Source organism: Phacochoerus africanus, chromosome 3 (genome assembly GCF_016906955.1).
Source record: "Phacochoerus africanus isolate WHEZ1 chromosome 3, ROS_Pafr_v1, whole genome shotgun sequence".
Taxonomy (NCBI): Eukaryota; Metazoa; Chordata; class Mammalia; order Artiodactyla; family Suidae; genus Phacochoerus; species Phacochoerus africanus.
This window is the reverse complement of record NC_062546.1, coordinates 143678273-143698934: the sequence shown is the minus strand read 5'-3', so window position 1 is coordinate 143698934 and position 20662 is coordinate 143678273. Positions and strand designations below refer to the sequence as shown.

At 48.2% G+C, this 20662-nt stretch overlaps 1 protein-coding gene across 1 annotated transcript; it reads left to right on the top strand.

Moving 5' to 3' along the window:
* Positions 1-15051: 15051 nt before the first annotated feature.
* Positions 15052-18496, top strand: DLX2 (distal-less homeobox 2). Its single transcript, XM_047770450.1, has 3 exons — positions 15052-15808; positions 16305-16489; positions 17007-18496. Exons 1-3 carry the CDS (start codon positions 15412-15414, stop codon positions 17412-17414), a joined length of 990 nt encoding a protein of 329 aa, XP_047626406.1. The 5' UTR covers positions 15052-15411; the 3' UTR covers positions 17415-18496.
* The last annotated feature ends 2166 nt before the right edge of the window (positions 18497-20662 follow it).

The following is a 20662-nucleotide window of genomic DNA, read 5'->3' as shown; positions in this document are numbered from 1 at the left end:
GACTGGGTCACTTTGCTGTACAGTAGAAAATTGACAGAACACTGTAAACCAACTATAATGGAAAAAATAAAAATCATTTAAAAAAAAAGATGCAGTATTACCAGGGAAACAGTGGGACATTTCATGATTATAACATATCTAATCAGGAAGACATAAATCATAAATATGCATTTGCCTAATAATAAAATTTCAAGATACAGAAAGACAAAGTTGGTAGAATTAAAGGGGAAACCATCATTGAAGATTTTAATACCCCTCTCTTGGCAACCTCTAAAAGGAAACAAATTTTTTAAAAACCCAGTGAAAACAGAAATTCTCAATACTATCAACCACCTTGACTTAATTGACATTTTAGAATGTTATACCCAACGGCTATAGAATACACATTGTTTTCAAGAACATGTATTACAGTCACTGAAACAGACCCTATATGGGCCATAAAACAAGTCTCCATTACATTTCAAAAGATTACACAATCCGACAAAGTATGTTCTCTAACCATAATGAAATTAAAGTAGAAATGCATGTTGATTATATTTCAAACTTTTCTGGATACTCAAGCTTCATTATTCTAAATATTAATAATTTACCAGGTCCATCAGAACCTAATCAATGTATGTCAAGATATCCCCTCTATGCTAATTAGCCTCAAATTGCTGTATTTGGGGACTTTTAGTAGATTTGCTATCTCCATTCCTAACCATCAATTTCCTTTTATCTTGCTTTCCTTTTATCTCAAGAAACAATACTTTAAGCTCCTATTTCCATTTGCAAAATGGAAACAAATATTTTTTTTTTTTAGTAATTTGTGAGGATTAAAACTAAGTAGCTTTATGGCATCTGTCATTCAACTGCTCAATAAATATCAGATAATCACACACATACACACCCCAAATTTATCTCCAGACCAGACCTCGCTTATAAAAGTCCAATGTTACCTGACACCTCTGCTCAGAAACCTCGTAGGAATTATAGTAGACAATGCAAAAAAAAAAAAAGTCCTAATTCTTCATCCCTGTCTATAACTATGCTTTTGCAGTGTGACTCTATAGCTCTTCCCACAAAGAGGTAGAATCTGCTTAGAGTGACCAGCCATCCAAATTGCCTCAGGACTGGGACATAGGACTTAAAGGGCTTAAACCAGGAAAACATTGAGAAAACCAAGATGAGTTGGTCATCCTAAGCCTACTTCCCCTTTGATTCTGGGCTGGCCTTCTGATTTGCTTTGGACAATAGAATGCAGGGGACGCGACAGTGCAAAAAGTCTAAGCTTAGATCTCAAGAGACGTCATGCATGTTTCCTCTTTCTCAGAACCCTGCAAATGCCACGTGAACAACACAGTCTGCTAGATGATGAGAGATACCTGGCCTAGTCACCCTTGTTGCCCCAGCTGCCAGCCAACCAACTGCCAGCCATGTGAGTCAGGCCATTCCAAACAAGCTAGCTTCCAACTGACCACTCAGCCCACCATGGATGGACACATGAGCAAGCTTAGGCAAGATCAGCTGAGTCTGGCCCCAATTAGCTGACCCCAAAGACTTATAAACAATAATAAATGCTTATTTTTGAAGCTACTGAGTTTTAACACAGCAATAGCTAACTGATAGATATACCTCAAATTCAGTATGTCTAAAACTAAACTCAGAACTGATAATTATGTGATGTGAACAATGCTAACTATCACTACAATGGAATTATTTACAATATATAATGTATCAAATCAACATGTCGTACACCTTAATGTTATACAATGTTATATGTTAAATACATTCCAGTTTTTTAAAATGAGCAGGACTATAATCCAATAAAACTTTTAAAAAAACTAAACTCATAGTGTTTTCCCCAAGTCGGACCTCCTCCCATATCCTCTGTCTTGATAAAGAGCAATACCATCCACCCAGTTCTTCAGGTAAAAGACCGAGAAGTCAACCTTGATGTCTCCTCTTCTTTTCATTCACCAAATTCTATTCATTCTACTTTCTAAATATTTCCAGAATTCACTTCACTCACTTCTCAACGTTATTTTTTTTCTCTCTCTACCTAGTTGAAGCCACAATTACATAGCACCTAAACAACAGGGAAAAAAAAAACCACTTAATCGTTCTCCCCACATCCATTCCTGCCCCTTCTACAGTCCATTCTTCAGACACTAAAGTATTATTTAAAAATGAAAGAAAGAGGGAGTTCCCGTTGTGGTACAGCAGAAACGAATCTGACTAGGAACCATGAGGTTGCAGGTTCGATCCCTGGCCTTGCTCAGTGGGTTAAGGATCCGGCATTGCCGTGAGCTGTGGTGTAGGTTGCAGATGTGGCTCAGATCCTGCATTGCTGTGGCTGTGGTATAGGTTGGCAGCTGTAGCTCCAATTAGACCCCTAGCCTGGGAACCTCCATACGTCACAGGTGTGGCCCTAAAATGAAAAAAGCAAAAAGCAAAAAAAATTTTAAATTAAAAATAAAAATGAAAGAAAGAAAAGACAAGAAAATCTCTCCAACAGAGCCTTTTAAGAGGATGATAAGACAAGTTACAAGGTGGGAGAAAATATTTGCAAATAACATATCCAACAAAGACTGCAATACATAAACAACTCTCAAAACTCAGGAGTAAAAATGTAAACAATCCAATTGGGCACATCTTAAGAGCAAAAAACATGAAGAGATTTCATCAAAAAAGATATACATAAGCATATAAGCAAATGAAAAGATGCCTAGCATTATCAACTCTTAGAGGAATGGAAATTAAAACCACAAGAAGGAGTTCCCTGGTAGCCTAGCAGTTAAGGATCTGGTGTTGTCACTGCTGTGGTGTAAGTTTGATCCCTCGCCCAGGAACTTCTATATGCCATGGGTGTGGCCAATAAATTAATTAAATAAAACCGCAATGAGATACCACCTCACACCTTTCAGAATGGCTAAAATAAAAAAATAATGGCAGAGTTTCCAGAGTTTCCATCCTGACTCAATGGTTAACAAACCTGACTAGTATCCATGAGGACATGGGTTCTATCCCTGGCCTTGCTTAGTGGGTTAAGGATCCAGCGTTGCCGTGAGCTGTGGTATATGTCACAGATGCAGTTCAGATCCTGTGTTGCTGTGGCTATGGCGTAGGCCAGCAGCTACACCTCCAATTCAACCCCTAGCCTGGGAACCTCCACATGCCGCAGGTATGGTCCTAAAAAGACAAATAATAATAATAGTAATAATAATAATGGCAGAGTTCCTGCTGTGGTTCAATGGGATCAGTGGTGTCTTGGGAGCCCCAGGGCTCGGGATTAAGCCCTGGCGCTGCACAGTCAGTTGAGGATCCTGTGTTCCTGTACTGGCGGCTTAGGTGGAGACAGTGGCTTGGATCTGATGCCTGGCCAGGGAACTCCATATGCTTTGGGGCAGCCGAAAAGAGAAAAAAATAAATAAATAATGGCAACACCAAACACTGGTGAGGATATGGAGAGACTGGAGTCACACATTGCTGGTGAGAAAATGAAATAGTAAGGCCACTCTGGTAAACAACTTGGCAGTGTATTAATTTGCAAGGGCTGCCATCACAAGTACCACAGACTGGGTGGCTTAAACAAGTATTTATTTTCTTACAGTTCCAGAGGCTAGAGTCTGAAATCAAGGTATCAGTGGGATGGGTTGCTTCTTTCTTCCCCAAGTTTATTGAGATATATTTGACATATGACATCATGTAAGTTTAAGGCACTTAATGTGTTGGTTTGATATACTTGAATATTGTAAAATGATTACCACCATTGCTTTAGCTAATGTCTCCATCACAGGATTCGTTTCTTCTGAGGGCCATCATCTCCCTGTGTCTTCACATGGTCTTCCGTCTCTGTGTGTGTCTGTGTCCTAATTGCTTCTTTTTATAAGGACACAGTCATACTGGATTGGATTAGGGCCCATCTCGATTCCCTTATTTTAACTTAATTACCATTTTAAATACCCTATCTCCAAATATATTCACATTATCAGGTACTAGGGGTTAGGACTGCAACATATAAATGGCGGGGGGAGGAGAGATAGAATTCAGCCCATAACAGTTACTTTAAAAATTGAACATATAAGAATAGCCAAAGACATCCTGAAAAAGAAACATGGAGCTGGAGGAATCAGGCTCCCTGACTTCAGATGATACTACAAAGCAACAATCATCAAAACCGTATGGTACTGGCACAAAGACAGAAATATAGATCAGTGGAACAGGATAGAAAGCCCAGAATTAAACCCACACACCTACAGCCAACTCATCTATGACAAAGAAGGAAAGAATACACAATGGAGAAAAGACAGCTCCTTCAGTAAGTGGTGCTGGGAAAACTGCACAGCCACATGGAAAAGAATGAAATTAGAACACTCCCTAACACCAGACACAAAAATAAACTCCAAATGGATTAAAGACCTAGATCTAAGACCAGACACTATAAAACTCTTAGAGGAAAACATAGGCCAAACACTCTCCAACATAAACGACAGCAACATCTTCTCAGATCCACCTCTGAGAGGAATGACAGTAAAAACAAAAATAAACCAATGGGACCTAATCAAACTTCAAAGTTTCTGCACAGCAAAGGAAACCCTAAACAAAACAAAAAGACAACCCACAGAATGGGAGAACATCTTTGCAAGTGAATCAACTGACAAGGGATTCAGCTCCAAAATTTATAAACACCTTCTGGCAGCTCCATACCAAAACAACAAACAATCCCATCAAAAAATGGCAGAAGATCTAAACAGACAGTTCTCCAAAGAAGACATATAAATGGCCAAAAAACACATGAAAAGATGTTCAACATCACTCATCATTAGAGAAATGCAAATCAAAACCACTCTGAGGTACCACCTTACACCAGCCAGAATGGCCATCATCAAAAAGTCTACAAACAAGAAGTGCTGGAGAGGGGGTGGAGAAAAAGGAACCCTAGTACACTACTGGTGGAATTGTAAATTGGTGCAATCCCTGTGGAAAACAGCATGGAGATTCCTCAGAAAACTACAAATAGAACTACCATTTGACCCAGCAATCCCACCCCTAGGCATCTATCCAGAGAAAACCATGACTTGCAAAGACACATGTACTCCGATGTTCATTGCAGCACTCTTTTCAATAGCCAAAACATGGAAACAACCTAAATGGCCATTGACAGAGGAGTGGATCAAGAAGATATGGTACATATACACAATGGAATATTACTCAGCCATTAAAAGGAACAAAATACCAGCAGTTTTAGCAACATGAATGGACCTAGAAATTATCATGCTGAGTGAAGTCAGCCATACAATGAGACACCAACATCAAATGCTTTCACTGACATGTGGAATCTGAAAAAAGGACAGACTAACTTCTTTGCAGAACAGATGCTGACTCACAGACATTGAAAAACTTATGGTCTCCAGAGGAGACAGTTTGAGGGGTGGGGGGATGTGCTTGGGTTGTGGGATGGAAATCCTGTGAAACTGGATTGTGATGATCATTATACAACTACAGGTGTGATAAATTCATTTGAGTAATAAAAAAATTAAAAAAATAAAAATTGCTGCTTACAAAAAATAAAAAAATAGAAATAAAAACTAAACGTATAACTACCATATGACCCATCAATAGTAGTCCTGAGAAACAAAGGGACTTATGCAGAAACATATGCAGAAATACTCATAGCAGCTTCACTCATAATAACCAAAATCTGAAAACTCTGGTGTCCTTCAGGGGGCAAATGGTTAAATGGCAAAACTGTGGTACATACATACCATGGACTACCATCAATAGTAGTCCTGAGAAACAAAGGGACTTATGCAAAAACATATGCAGAAATACTCATAGCAGCTTCACTCATAATAACCAAAATCTGAAAACTCTGGTGTCCTTCAGGGGGCAAATGGTTAAATGGCAAAACTGTGGTACATACATACCATGGACTAGTACTAAACAATAAAAGAAGATAGACTTGATACACACAGCAATCTGGATGAATCTCTAGAGAATTATGCTGAGCAAAAAAAAAAAAAAAAAAAGCCGAATCCAAGAAGTTTCATACCATGTGACTCCATTTATATAACAGTATCGAAATGACAAAAATTACGGGAATGGAGAAGAGATTAGTCATTGCTGGGGTCAAGGAGCAGGTGGGGGAAGGATGGAAGTGGATGTGGCTTTAAAAGGGCAAAATGGTGATGGAAACGTTCTGCATCCTGACTACACCAATGTCAACCTCCTGGGCGCGTTTTACACTATGACTTTGTAAGACGCTGCCATTGGAAAACTGAGTAGAAAATACAAAAGACGTCTCTTCATTATTTCTTACAACTGCATAGAGAATCTATAATGATCAAAGTAAGGTGTTTAATTTTTCAAATGTTCTGAACCTTCAGATTTTTTCCATCAGTTCTTAGACCAAATACCTACTAGGTCCTACGTGACCCAGCTTCAGCCTACCTTTCCAGCCCCATCGTGTACACTCTTCTCACTCAGCTGACCTCCCAGGTCCTCGAATGTCCCTTTCAGACTCCCATAAAGTTATATTACACAAGCAAGTAGAACACTGCTGAGGACAGGAAAACAAGCAAAAATAAAGTCTTGAAATTGTCCAAAATGACATGTCAAAATCCTTCCACTCAAGTTTCTATACTCTCCTCAAAGGAAAGCCTTTTGGACTCTTTTAGTAGAAAGATTCCTGTTTTAAGTTATTTCACTATCAGTACTTCTTGCCATTGTATGTCTTTGCCTTGGCTCATCACATTAGCTTAGTACTGTGGATCCAAAAAAGACTGTGGTGAGAAGTGGCTTATCACCTCATGACAACAACTAAGGGTAATAAGCATGTGCTCAAGGCAAGAATGACAATGACATGAAGGGAAAGGCCACAGGTAGCAGGGTGACAAAACCTCTGCAACGTGTCACCTTTAAAAAGAAATCCATATGATTTTGGCTTGGACCTGCCAAAACCTCACTAATGATCATCTTAAGACTTATGCTCCTAATGAGAACAACCAGCTATGCTATTTCTATTCCTGGACTAAATGCACCTAGGAATCAAATGGCTTGAGTTCGACACTTGGCTCCCAACTCAATCTCTGGTTTTCACAGACAAAAGATGTTCTGGATTTTTTTTTTTTCGTGTAATTTACTGACAAAGTCATCACACTCTGACTCCAAGTCATATTAGTTATAGTTGCTAAGATGCTATGTATTTTATTTTAAATCCCAGAAGTCAGCAGCTTAAAATATGAGAAGTATATTTCTTGCTCAGGTAACCATTCAAGGCAAGTGTTGAAGATTCCTTTAGGAGTGATTCCCCTGGGTGATTCCCTGAGGGTCGTATAATCTGCATAGTTAACTCTGATTCCAGCCAGTGGAAGAACAGGGAGGAGACTCAACTGTCTTAAGTGTCCCATCCTAGGGGTGGCACACATGACTCCCATTCTGTTCCTTTCAATGCCTAGACTTTTTTTTTTTTTTTTTGATCTTTTTAGGGCTGCACCTGAGGCACATGGAAGTTCCCAGGGTAGGTGTCTAATTGGAGCTGTTGCTGCCGGCCTACACCAGAGCCACAGCAACACCAGATCCGAGCCTCATCTTTGATCTACACCACAGCTCACAGCAATGCTGGATCCTTAACCCACTGAGCAAGGCCAGGGATCAAACCCACAACCTCATGACTCCTAGTCAGATTCATTCCCACTGCACCACGACAGGAAATCCTAGTGCCTAGAATTGAATCACATCATTAACCTAACTGCAAGGACTGCTAGGAAATGGCGGTCTAGTTGTGCTCCCCTAAAAGATCACATAGATGCTGGGAGACAGCACTTGATCTATTCCACAATTATCCTGTACTAATCCAAATAATGAAATTTTGTTCTTTTTTTTTCTTTTTTTTTTTTTTTCTTTTTAGGGCCGCACTCGTGGTATATGGAGGTTCCCAGGCTACGGGTTGCATCAGAGCTACAGCTGCCGGCCCACACCACAGCCACGGCAACACCAGATCCTCAAACCACTGAGAGAGGCCGGGGATCGAACCCGCAACCTCATGGTTCCTAGTCGGATTCATTCCTTCTGTGCCATGATGGGAACTCCTAAAATTTTATTCTAATTCAACATTACATTGAGGCACAGAGAAATTAAGTAATTTTCCCAGGGTCACACAGCTAACAAATGGCCAAATTAGGAATTGAGCACAGTGTCTATACATTTAACCACTCCAATATATTTCTAATACTATCTGATTCTCTGCAATCACTTTGTAATTTTTTAAACAATGTTTCCATAATGACAATCACTTTCCTATGAATAATTTGCAGGGCTCCTCCCTATTCCCCTCTCTCTAGTTTCAGAGAGGTGCAGAAAGACCTGCGTATGCCGCGCAGGGAAACTACCTAAGGCTCCACACAGTGGGATTCTGCCCAGGAGACTGAATGAGAGTAGTGCCATGCCACATGGGTTAGGAGCAGCCTAAGAGCCTTTCCTAAATCCAGCACTGCAGGCAGCCCTGCACTGCCCGAATCCCAGCGCCTGACCTCCTTCTAACATACCTGGGCCTTGCACTGCCACCTGAGAGGCTGATGCTCATATTTGAAGCCTGCTCTGGTCCACTGAAGTTAGCAAAAGGCAGGCGGCAGGCCTCTTCTGCCCTCAGCTCCCCACCAAGAGAAGGCTTGATTCTGCACTGGAGAAGAAAGTGGGGCCACACCCTCTCCTTGGCCTCCTAGAACCTGCAGAGTCTAGGTCAGAGAATGCCCTGTTCTCCAGATAAACAGGGCAGCAGTCAAGAAATCATGTGATGATATGTTCCCAGGCAATAATCCCAGGAGGAAGATATTAGTTTTTGTTTGTTTGCTTGTTTTTGTTTTTTATTTAAGTATAGCTAGCCTAAAATACTACATTAGTTTCAGGTGTACAACATAGTGATTCCACGTTTTTGTAGATTATACTCCACATAAAGTTATAAAATTTGGCTCTATTCCCTGTGCTGTACATTACAACCTTGTGAATTATTTTATACCTAGTAGTTCATACCTCTTAATCCTCTTCACCTATTTTGTCCCTCGCCCCTGGAAGGTAGTACTTTTACTCACATTCCACAGATGCAAACAATGAAGCACAGAAAAATAAGGCTTTTCCCAAGGCCACACAGTGAGCAGTGATTCAACCCAGCAAAGTCTGGCTCCCAAGCCCAGGTGTCAGCAAATCCTCTTTGCATCCACAGCAAGTGGCACTCTTTAGCGTGTCTTGAGGAAGGAGTAGGGGTGGAGAGAAAGGAATCCGTGGTACCTGACAGGATACTCTGAGTTTCAAACATTCCTTCCAAGTTCTTTTCCCATTTGGTGCTGGGAAAGGGTTGAGGGAAGGGGGAAAGACAGGGCGGGGGTGGGGGGGGTGCTTTAACCATTAAATAATCTACAAAGTGAAATGCACCTGACTTGAGTCTAAGACCTGGAAGGCAGAAGGCAAACCTGACTCTGAAAATTCCAGAAAGTATGCTGTAACAGACAAAGCAGCACCGTGAGCTACAGGAGGTAACCACCGAGTTTGGGTGGCCAGCACAGAAGTTCACCTCTGCCCCTCTTATGAGAGGTGTCCTTTTAATCTGACAAGCAGCAGTCAGCCAATGCTGGGCACACAGAAGGTTCTAGAATGAAAACAGCTCTCCCAATCTGGCCCTGCACGCAGCGCTCCCTCCACTCAGTGGACGCAGCTGAGCTGGCCCTCCCTAAGTTCCCTGGTGTGTGTGTGTCCGGGTGGGGTGCGGGGCACGTCAAAGATTGTTTTCTTTCAGGTTCTGGGCATAAACTTTGAGCCTTTTGTTTGCACACTTCCTATCACACCACGTGGGTGCAGCTCCATAGTGCAAGGCGAAGGTGCCAGTGTTCTGAGCTGGGGGCGCGGGGAGTGGGGGGTAACTTACTCCACCAGCGTTCACGGCCAACTTGACCCGACTCTGAGATCTGAAGCCGCAGAAGCAGGAGGCATCCCTCTAGTCCACAGACGCTTGTCCGCCCCGCCTGAGCTCCGAGGGACGGTGAGGCCCCGACAGCACCTCAGAGCCTGGGGGACCCTTCACCCCGGACTGGGCGCCCTCGAGGGTCAGGAAACCTCGCTTTTGCTTTCTTTGCTTTGGCCGCTGAATAGGCAATAAAGCAAAATAGGCCTGGCTTGGGTCAGGAAGACCCAGAAGGTATTGGGGAAATGATCTCTCAAGGTTCTGGGAACAAGGTGAACTGACCACCCAGCGCCACGACCTTCCCGGGCTGTAAACGCCGAGGGTCCGCTCGCTGTCGCCAAGCCCTTGGGTTTACTCACTAGAGCAGGGAGCGGTGGCAACCTCGGCAGGAACTCACGGGGAACAGAACCCCGGCGCGGCGCTGAGGTGCGCGTGTGGCCGGGGAGAGGCGCGCCCGCCTCCCTCCTGCTACAACAGCGCCCCTCGAGTCTGTTGCTGGATCTTCCGGTCGCCGAGCCCCTCCGGGCTGTGCCTGCGCGGGCAGCTCGCTAGTCTCCCGCGGAAACCGCTCCTCCCAGTCCGATCATGGGGCTGCAGGGCGCCCTCGAAGCTCGAATTCGGGGCCGTCAGCGCCCCTTCCTAGCGGTCCTGCTGCGTCGGAGCCCCTGGCCCAGGAAAGGTGGGTGGGTCGCGGCCTTCCGGCGCATCCTCAGGCACCAGCGGCTTTGCCTCTGTGGCCCGGACCTGCGTTCAAGTCCTGACGCTGCTGCGTGTCCTTAAGCAAAACATTCAGTTTCTCTAAGCCTTGGTTTTCTCAATGTGGATAACTGTGTACCCATCACGTAGGATGGTTCCCGGGGGGTCAGTGCTCGGCAGAACTCCTGGTGTTCAAGGAACGCTCAAAAAATAAATGCTGGCCATTATCACAACAATGTAAACCAACTAAAATTGATTGTAATTTAATTGTAATCAGTTTAAAAATGAAAATAAAATCTGGCCATCACGATTGGTTATCTCAGTATATCAGCTTTTCCCCCGACACTGTAAGGTCCTGGAGGACAGAAACTCCCAGCACCTGACACAGTATCTGGCAAGGTGGGGGAGACTGCCTGACTGAAACCCTCAAGCTCATGAGGAAGGTGGGGGAGGGAACGCCAAGGTGCAAACATCCCAGACAGTCTCTGAGCTGAAGGCAAAAAGAGAGGTGAGGATATGCTGGCAGCTGCGGGGCAGCAGAGGGCAGAGGACCCAAAGGCCATTTACTCTCTGCACGAACCCTGGGCCCGACTCCCAGTCCCGGAAGAGTTTTCTGGAGGGTTTTTTCCCTTCCAGTGGATGTGTTTCCATTAGGTCTTTTCCTCGAGTCTGTGCAAGAAAGGGGAAAAAAAAAAAAGAGTAGACTTCAAGAACACTGACCCCATAGTCAGGGATCCTGTCTGCCTATGGGGCAGAGGGGCTGGGAGGACCTGTCCACAGCATGAGTTCCTCAAGGCCTCATTAGGGGCTGGTGGGGAAAACCAGGTTAAGGACTCTAGCAACTCGGAGTTCCTGTCCTGGAGCAGCAGAAACGAATCTGGAAACGAATCCGACTAGGAACCATGAGGTTGTGGGTTCGATCCCTGGCCTGGCTCAGTGGGTTAAGGATCTGGCAATGTGGTGAGCTGTGGTGTAGGTCGCAGATGCGGCTCGGATCCTGCATTGCTGTGGCTGTGGTGTAGGCCATCGGCTACAGCTCCGATCAGACCCCAAGTCTGGGAACCTCCATATGCCACAAGTGGGAAAAAAAAAAAAAAAAAAAGACTCTAGCAATGCGAAAGGATTGGGCTTGGATTATACCCAAGAAGATGCAATGGCCAGTGAAGAAGGGATGAGAGCACGGCTGGCCTGGTCCTGGAAAGGTGGAGACGGAAGACTCCCATAACCCAAACCCCTACCCTCTCCAACGTCTGTGATTTCTAGGACCAAGCCCCCAAAAGTTCAAAAGCGCAGGGGACGAAAACACGAAAGAATGCCACTCAGACCCATGGCCCAGAAACCTGTGTCCCTGGGACCCTGGACGACAGAGTGCAGAGTGGGGACAGGGGGCAGTCTAGCAGCAGCGTGTGTGACCCTGAATAGGGTAGGGGAGTGAGAATCAGCCTGTCCCCACTGTGCGCAAATGGCACTCTGGCCCTCAGCCTATGCTCCCTGCCGGCAGGGGGCATCTTCTCTCCCACCGCACCCCCTCCCCAGGCGGCTTTCTGTGAGGTGGGGGGCTCCAACCGTCCAGCAGAGGCTCTCTCCATGGAGCCAAGGAAAGTCTCCCAGATGGCAGGGGCCTGAAAGGAAGACACAGCAGACCTGTTCTCCAGACTTGCTTGCTGTCTGCAGGAGACTGGCAGCTGCTCAACCAAGGCTTGCAGTAAATACCTTGTGGTTTGCACTATATCAACAGAGATAGGAAGGGTACCTAACTCAAAGGAAGCCATTTCTACCCTGGAGCCTCAGTGTCCATCTTTACAATGGGAACAATAATTCCGTCCTTGCCTGCAAGGGTTCTCACAAGGTTCCCAAGGGAGGCAGGCGATGGTAAGATTCCTTGACCAAAGTGCCTTCCCGACAACCTGGTGGGCATGGGATCCAAAGTGGAAAGGTCTCAGCGATAGTGTTGGATCATATATGATTAGAGCAGAGACACTGAGCCCCTCCCTCTTCTCCCATCCTTCTTCAGGTCGCTTATTTATTTGTTAAATAAACAAATAATAAGCAAGCCAGCCCAGGCAGAGAGAGAAAACCCAAAAGGAGAGCAGAAAAGGAGAGTGCCCTGAGGCGGAACAGGAATTTTGGCTGCAGGGATCCATCTCCATTCCCCCAAACGCTGTCTGAGCCCCGCTAAACCCCTCTCTGATCACTATGGAGAGAAGCATAACTGCTCTGAACTGCGGACAAGAGTGTAGATTCTCTACTGCTGTCTCCCTGACTTTAGACCAAAGTGAAGAAATCATGTGAATATTGTGATGCAATGATCAGATAATTTAGGCAAACCCAGATTTGTGTCCAGATTATCAGAATTAATGTCTCAAGACTTTTCTTGATTCTTCAAGAGCAGTTGTAAATTCTGCCTCTCTCTCTCTTTGCTCATTGCCTCTGGTCTTTTCTCCCACATGCACACAGTTCCTTGTTGTCCAGTTAGTGGGGGCCTGAGGTCATAGTTCCTTCAAGGAAGGGGCTATTTTCCAGATCTCCGCTGACCTGGACTTTAGGCTATTAATGCAGGTTGTCATAGATAATAAAACAACACACTTGCCACCATGAATAGATCTGGAAGGCATGTCTGGGGTGGGAAGAGAGGAACAGAGGAAAGAGAGAAGACAAGACTACAGAAATTAGATCTTTTATATTTCACTTTCACGGGGAAAACAAGTTTCAAACTCAGGTCAAAACAGCTACCACTGTGGTGACAGAAAAACTTGGAATTTGGTGTCAAGACACCAAAAGGCAATCCTGATTAAATATCAAGAGGTTAACTTTGTGACAGGAGCCCAAAAGCAGCAGGCTATATGTCCCATGGCGGTGAGCCCCATCTCCCAAAGCTTTCTATCTAGCTCAGCCCTCTTCATCCAGGGGCATTTTGAAACCAAAAGGAAGGCTAAGAACTAAATCTGGAAGATTTGAAGGTGGATTACCACCTCACTATTCTGCAGAGAGTGTTCTGTGTGGATGCTGGAGTTTTAATTACACACTTGCTTTTTCTGGGGAAGAAAACCAAAGATGATATTTTTCAAAGTATCAACTTGTTTTCCATTAGGCAGTTGTTGTAACAAGTTCTTTCAGCAAAATGTTATGTCTTTAGAAAGGGGTGCTTCAGATGGTGCGCACTAGCACAATTTTGTGGCTTTTAATTACTATTTTGTTCTTTTGGGGTGTTTCAAAGACTGGCGCCTAGGCGTGATTAAACCGTCTACTGGTCCCGCCGCAACCACAAACACCTCCACCAGGTGGCGCCACAAGGCAGGAACTGCGGAGTTCAGTAAAGTCAAGAGTTCTTCCACTCTGGGCCATGATTCCCAATCACCAGGTAATAGAGATAGAGAGGAGGTCGACACTTGAGACTTAAAAGAAGAAATTGCGATGATAGGGCAAAACATGGTCCTAAAGTGAAAAAATTGTAAAAATAGGGTTAAGTGCGAGAGATAAAACTTTTCTATTTGTTTCTGTAAACGTATCAAGTTTTGTAGCATCAAGATGACTCTCTCACTGAAAAATTATCCCATTTCCTTTTTCGTAAAAACGTGGAATTATAAAGTTAGAATGTACTTTGAAGGCCATCTGGTCAGTTTAGTCTAGCTTTCCTATAGAGGAAATCCTCAGGATCGTTTTTTCAGTTGTCAATTAGCCACCAGATACACGTAATTACTCCGAGTCTCTGCATGTCAGAAAAGTACAAGGGAAAACGGTTTCAAATATATCATTAGCAATAACCTTAATAATAAGAGCAACCTTTGAATTTATATAGCTTTTCTCTCAAACGACAAGGAAAATAGTTTAAATAGTATCGAATTAATTGTCCTAATATCTCTGTGGGTCGGTTGGGAAGCAGGTATTATCCGTAGTTTATGGATAATTTAAATCAAATCAATTGGCTGGAGTGCAGAGTGGCTGAAAATAGTAAACACCAGACCCTTTGAGGAAAAGCGGAGTTAGAGCTGGCTGGGCTTTCGACACTGCTTTCCTTTAATTAATGTTGGAAAGCTGACCTCGGACATGAAGGTACGAATCACTGGAATTGGTTGGCACTTGTACACAGAATGGAATGGGAGACCCCCATTTCCTCTTCCTCTGAGGCGAAATGCCGGTCTCCATCTTCACGCCTTATGACCTCCTGAAGCTGGCCACCCTGACTCCCCACCGCCCCCACTCCACTCCTCGCCCAGTAAGTCATATTCAGCAGCCGCCAGTCTGCACCCAAGACCAAGGCAGCAGCAGCGCCCGCACAGTGACACTGCCCCCCCGTCGGGTGTTCCTGGGCGCCCTTAGATTCGCGGCCCGGCGCTTTCGATTGGCTGTTGCTAGGTGACGTCGCCTGAGCTCACGTGACGAGTGTTAAATGCCCACCCTGCAGGAGCCCGCCCCGCAGACAATCGTAAAGCAGCTCCCGGCAGCTCACCTGCTCCCACCTCCCGGAGCCCTGGCCAGGCCCCGCCACCCCTGCCCCCTCCACTGCCCGCCCCCTGCCCGAGCCCGCGCGGGGCAAAGAGCCGAGCGGCCCGAGAGGCGGAGAGAGGATGCGGCCCGCGGCAGCTGTCCAGAGCAGTGCACGGTGATCGCCTCCCCCGGAGGAGGAGTTGCCTAGACCATTGCTACATTTCTTGTTTTCCTCCCCCCTCCCCCACTGTAATTACATTGGCTGCTGGGGGGGACCGCGAGAGACGGAGGAGGCGCCTCACTACCCCCCTCGCGCCCGCCACCCCGGCTCTTTCCCGTCCCGGGCCAGGATGACTGGAGTCTTTGACAGTCTAGTGGCTGATATGCACTCGACCCAGATCACGGCCTCCAGCACGTACCACCAGCACCAGCAGCCCCCGAGCGGCGGCGGCGCTGGCCCCGGCGGCAGCAACGGCAGCAGCCTCCACAAGCCCCAGGAGTCGCCCACCCTCCCGGTGTCCACAGCTACCGACAGCAGCTATTACACCAACCAGCAACACCCAGCGGGCGGCGGAGGCGGCGGTGGGGGCTCACCCTACGCGCACATGGGTTCCTACCAGTACCACGCCAGCGGCCTCAACAACGTCCCTTATTCAGCCAAGAGCGGCTACGACCTGGGCTACACCGCCGCCTACACCTCCTACGCGCCCTACGGGACCAGTTCGTCCCCGGCCAACAACGAACCTGGTATGAGTGGTTGACGTCTAGGGTGCAAAGTCGGTCTGGTTACTGGGATGGGTGGGATAAAAATGATTGGGGCAGGGGTCCATCCGGAGCCCTCGCCTTTCACTCTGCCGGCTCCCCGCTCGCCCCTCGCCCTTTACCTCCTCAACTTCCAGTCGGCCGAGGATCACTGGGTATGTCCCTCGGTACTCAGTTTGTGGGACCAGGTCGCCTCGGCGGCCGAATGGGTGCACTGTGCATGCCTCGGTAACCTCATTTCCTTACCACCTGCTGCTCTTTCCTCCCGCTTTTGCTTCCGTCCTCCCCTTCCCTGGAGGAGCTAGCTCCCTGGTTTGGTGGCGGCATGGGTCCGCCCGTGGCGAAGTTGTGCCTGAGCGCCGCAGAGCGTCCCCAAGAACCCGCCTCCCAGCTTAGGCCAGGTTCCACGCTCCCCTCCCGGCGGGCGGGAACTCCTGGGCTCCCCTGATCGCGCGGTTCTCATGATTCCGCTTCACTGCAGAGAAAGAGGACCTCGAGCCTGAAATCCGGATAGTAAACGGGAAGCCAAAGAAAGTCCGGAAACCTCGAACCATCTACTCCAGTTTCCAGCTGGCAGCTCTTCAGCGGCGTTTCCAAAAGACTCAATACCTGGCACTGCCCGAGCGAGCCGAGCTGGCGGCGTCTCTGGGCCTCACCCAGACTCAGGTGAGGGCTCGCGGCCTGGGAGGCACGAGGAGGGCGCTGACCGGGGATGGCCGAGAAGCAGGCGGGTTCAAGACTATGTCTTTAAAATATTTTTAGAAGTGATTTTAAGGATTTCGAGGCCGCGCGTGCCTTGGGCGGCCTAAACTTCTACACCGGAAGCTGAAATCCCCCAGGGGGCCACTTCGTGTGAGAAAAGGAAAGAACGAGGGTGGGCAGAAATCTCGCACCAAGCTGTCTTTCAGCGCACTACTGATTAAGCGGGTAAAACAATTGGCTCTACTGACCCTCTCCCGCTGTCACCACCCCCTCAGGGCGCACACATCAGCCGTCTCGGGTTGTTTTTTTGTTTTGTTTTGTTTTTTGGAGTAGGAACCAACAGAGCCTCCGAGACGACGGCACGTGATCGGCTTACCTGCCTACAGTGGCCCCTCTCACCGGCCGTCTTCCCACGCCTTCTCCCCACCCCTGCCCTAGGCCGAAGTTCTCCCACTAATGCTCAGGTCCCTTTTCCACAAAGGTCAAAATCTGGTTCCAGAACCGCCGATCCAAGTTCAAGAAGATGTGGAAGAGCGGTGAGATCCCTTCGGAGCAGCACCCGGGGGCCAGCGCCTCGCCACCTTGTGCTTCGCCACCGGCCTCGGCACCCGCCTCCTGGGACTTCGGTGCGCCGCAGCGGATGGGAGGCGGCGGCGGCCCGGGCAGCGGTGGCAGCGGCGCGGGTAGCTCCGGCTCCAGCCCGAGCAGCGCGGCCTCGGCTTTCCTGGGCAACTACCCGTGGTACCACCAGGCCTCGAGCTCCGCCACGCACCTGCAGGCCGCGGCGCCGCTGCTGCACCCGACGCAGACCCCGCAGCCGCATCACCACCACCACCACCACCACCACGGCGGCGGGGGCGCCCCCGTGAGCGCGGGGACGATTTTCTAACCCCCAGAGACCGCGCCAGAGACTGAGAGAGCAGAGACCAGTTATTCTCAAAGCTCGCCCCCAGAGCCAGAGGGTCCCTCCGGCTGGCCTGATGATGCCGGAGGTGGCAGCCCGGGCAGGCCGACCCCAGACCCTGCTCCCTGGCGGGGCCACTGCGCAACCAGGGACTGGAAGGCGTCCTCTCGCCCCCATGGGCTCCTCTAGGAGAAACCTGGCATCCGCGTGGCGAAGGCTGCCTGTCACGGCTGCCTTTCCAACCTGAGCCCCGCCTCAGACTTGCCTCCCCGCCCCCCTCCACTCCCCGCCCGGCGAGGCAGTCCGGCGCCTTTTTCGCCGCGGGCCGCGAGCTGAGTCCCAGAGAGGGACACCTCCCCCGCCCGCGAGGCTGCCCGGGCCCTCTGAGGCTCCTTTCTCCTCGCCCGCCCCCGGGCTCAGCTCCTGTCCTCTAGGGTTATTGACCTCCCGGCTCCTGCCAGCCCGCCCTACCCCCCCCCACGCCCCCTTGACCTGGGCGGCCCGCCGCTTTTTTTCTGCCCTATGGTTTCCAGTCCTTGGAGCCCCCGTCCCTCCCCGCCTTAGGTCTTCTCCCAGGAACGCTTCCTTAACTTTCTCCTCATCCTTCACCGGTGGAGTTTTTTTATTTTTATTTTTTTAAAAGTTTAGGTGCCTTTGCGGATGACCTCATTTTGATGTCGGGGAAAAAATGATTTTTTAATATGTGGACACTGCAAAAAAATGTGTTTAAATTATCTTTTTTAAACTTATTCAGGATTATTAACCTGGACTTCGACATAGCGTTTGTAAATAAAGGTGTCTGTGCAGATTTTCCCACTGATTTATTTGTATAAAAACACCCATCTTTTCAGGCTTTTTTGTAAATCCCCACTTGTGAAAACTGCGGTTTAGCAGTGACCTCAGCAACCCCTCCGTTTTATTTTTCCCTTTGAAAAATTTTCTCAGTTTAACTAAGCTACTGATTTGGATTTGTTTTATCTTATCCTAAAGTCTTTGTTCTTGAAATGAAAGGTATTTTGGGGTTATTTATTATGAAAACAACATGCTCTTAATGTTGATTTTACAATATGAAGAGATTATTTAAATAAATTATTGTTTTCATTGGATGTGTGCCCTTTTTCCTTGGTGTCACGACCTGGAGGCTCAAGCCGCTGCCCAGGCAGGGAACTAGGTCAGCCAAGAGTGACATTTTACATCTTTTCGGAGGCTGCGAATTGCGGTGAAATGCGGCGAGGCGAGGACAGGTGCACTCAGGGCAGGGCCGCCGCGAGGGTTCACGCTCTGCCACATCCGAGTCCCGGCGCGAGGTTCGCCAGCTCTCAGCGCGGTGAGTCACTCAGCGCCGGGCGGCTCCAGCCTCCGCCTGCCTAGCCCCTCCGGCGCCGGCGCCAAAGCCCCGCGCCTGGGCGGTCTCAGCCGCCCCCGCGCCTGCGGTCCTGGCCCGGCAGTCCATTCAAGCCGCCGCGGGGAACCTGCCGAAGCCAGGGTCAGACCCCTTCTTTGGACCCTCCCCTCCGTTTTCCCTGAGGCCCTTGCGGGGAAGGCTGAGCTGAGAACTCAGTAAATCCTACGGGCCCTCGGGAGACTGGAATGCAGGGCCACCCCGAGCACACTGGGCTGCGCTAGCACATACACTGTGACTCTCACAGTCACATCCATACCATCACATACTGAATCACTCACATGCCTAACACTGATACAAATTCCTGCACATTCGCCTGGAGACCGATGTACATTGCTGTGGAAATGGCATTGTTCCACCTCACAGTCTTGATGGGGGGGAATATCCACCAATGATTCAACTCTGCTTTCCACCTTGGGTTCCACCCAGCTAGCTTCCATCTTTGGAGGTGACTCTAATTTCTGGTATATCCTGCAAAGGCCAGGGGTAGGTAGGTAATGCAGTCCTGAACCAAAAGTCCTTTCTTGAGAGCATTGGGGCCTACAATTGGAAGCTTCTTGGCCGTCAATGACAAACTGTGTGGCTTTAGGCTACGCACATAACCTTTCTGTGCTGCAATTTGCAGATCTATAAGACGACAGGGTAAATAACAGCTATCTCAGAGATCTGAGTATTTAACAAGGCAATGATGTAACACAGTGTGTGGCGCATAGTAAGCACTCAATAAATTTTGGCTTAGCAGTGTATAGTTTTCTCCCAGTGTCTCTAAATAGTGAGGCTTTACTTTTGCCTGCAATTGTGAGGCCCGGAGTTACCTAGAAGTGTTTCCAACTTCACCTCACGTGGAAAAGCATCATTCTAGGGGTGGAAGAGCTCTTGTCCCTTCCTTTATGAGAGCCAGAACCTTAGCCATCCCTTCTGAATCAACAAGCCTCTACCGAAGAGAAGGTTGGGGGCAAGCCAAAGAGCCCTACTTGCCAGATTTAGGCCTCCTCTCTTCTAGGATGGTTATTCAGTCCATCCTTGTTGTGCGTCTTCAACTAATCTCTGCCAAAAAAAAAAAAAAACCGTCGTAAGACAAGGGTGACTTTCTAGGCGTTACTGGGAGGAATCCTCACTTTTCTGGACAGATTGTTTTGGGGACTTCATGGAATTTGGCTTACAACAGAGGACGGTTCATGGAGTTGGGGCTCTGGGGAAGGGAGGGAGGTTACTCTGTCCAGTGTCCATTTGCATCCCTGCATTGCTTTCCCAGGCTAGGAAAGCCTGGGATGAAACTCATTGACTTGCTGATTCTGACTTCCCTAAGCAATTACTGCCTAACAGACCCCATTCCTGCCACCCGCTCTCCCCAGCTCCAAATTCTGTGGTTTTCTCTGAGTGCCAATAGCTGGTGCCAGCCTTCTTCCCGCGGTTGACTGTACCCTCCCCTCCTTTGCGCTCACTCCCCTCCCCCTCTTGAAACCAGCGAGGAGAGACGGGGCAGTAAATTGGCTGGTGTCGAGGATCTGCAGCAGACAAGATGATTAAGAGGCCTATGCCGGGAGCGCCCGGGGCAGGGAATGTCAGCCCAAGTTGGAATCACGCAACAGGCCTTGGCATGAGCGAGCCTGGGAGCCGGGAGGGCGGGCGGCCCAGGCTCGGGGGTGGGCTGAGGCCCCACAGACTCGCCGGAGTCACCGAACCTGGCACCCAGCGGCGGCGGGGTCGGGCCGGGCCTTGGCGCGCCTTTTCCCGGGAAGCCCTTGAAGCAGAGAGCAAAAGGGTGCAGGGGCCAGAGGAAGGGGGCGTTTCCGCAGACCTGGAGAAGGGCAAAGAGAGGGGAAAGCAA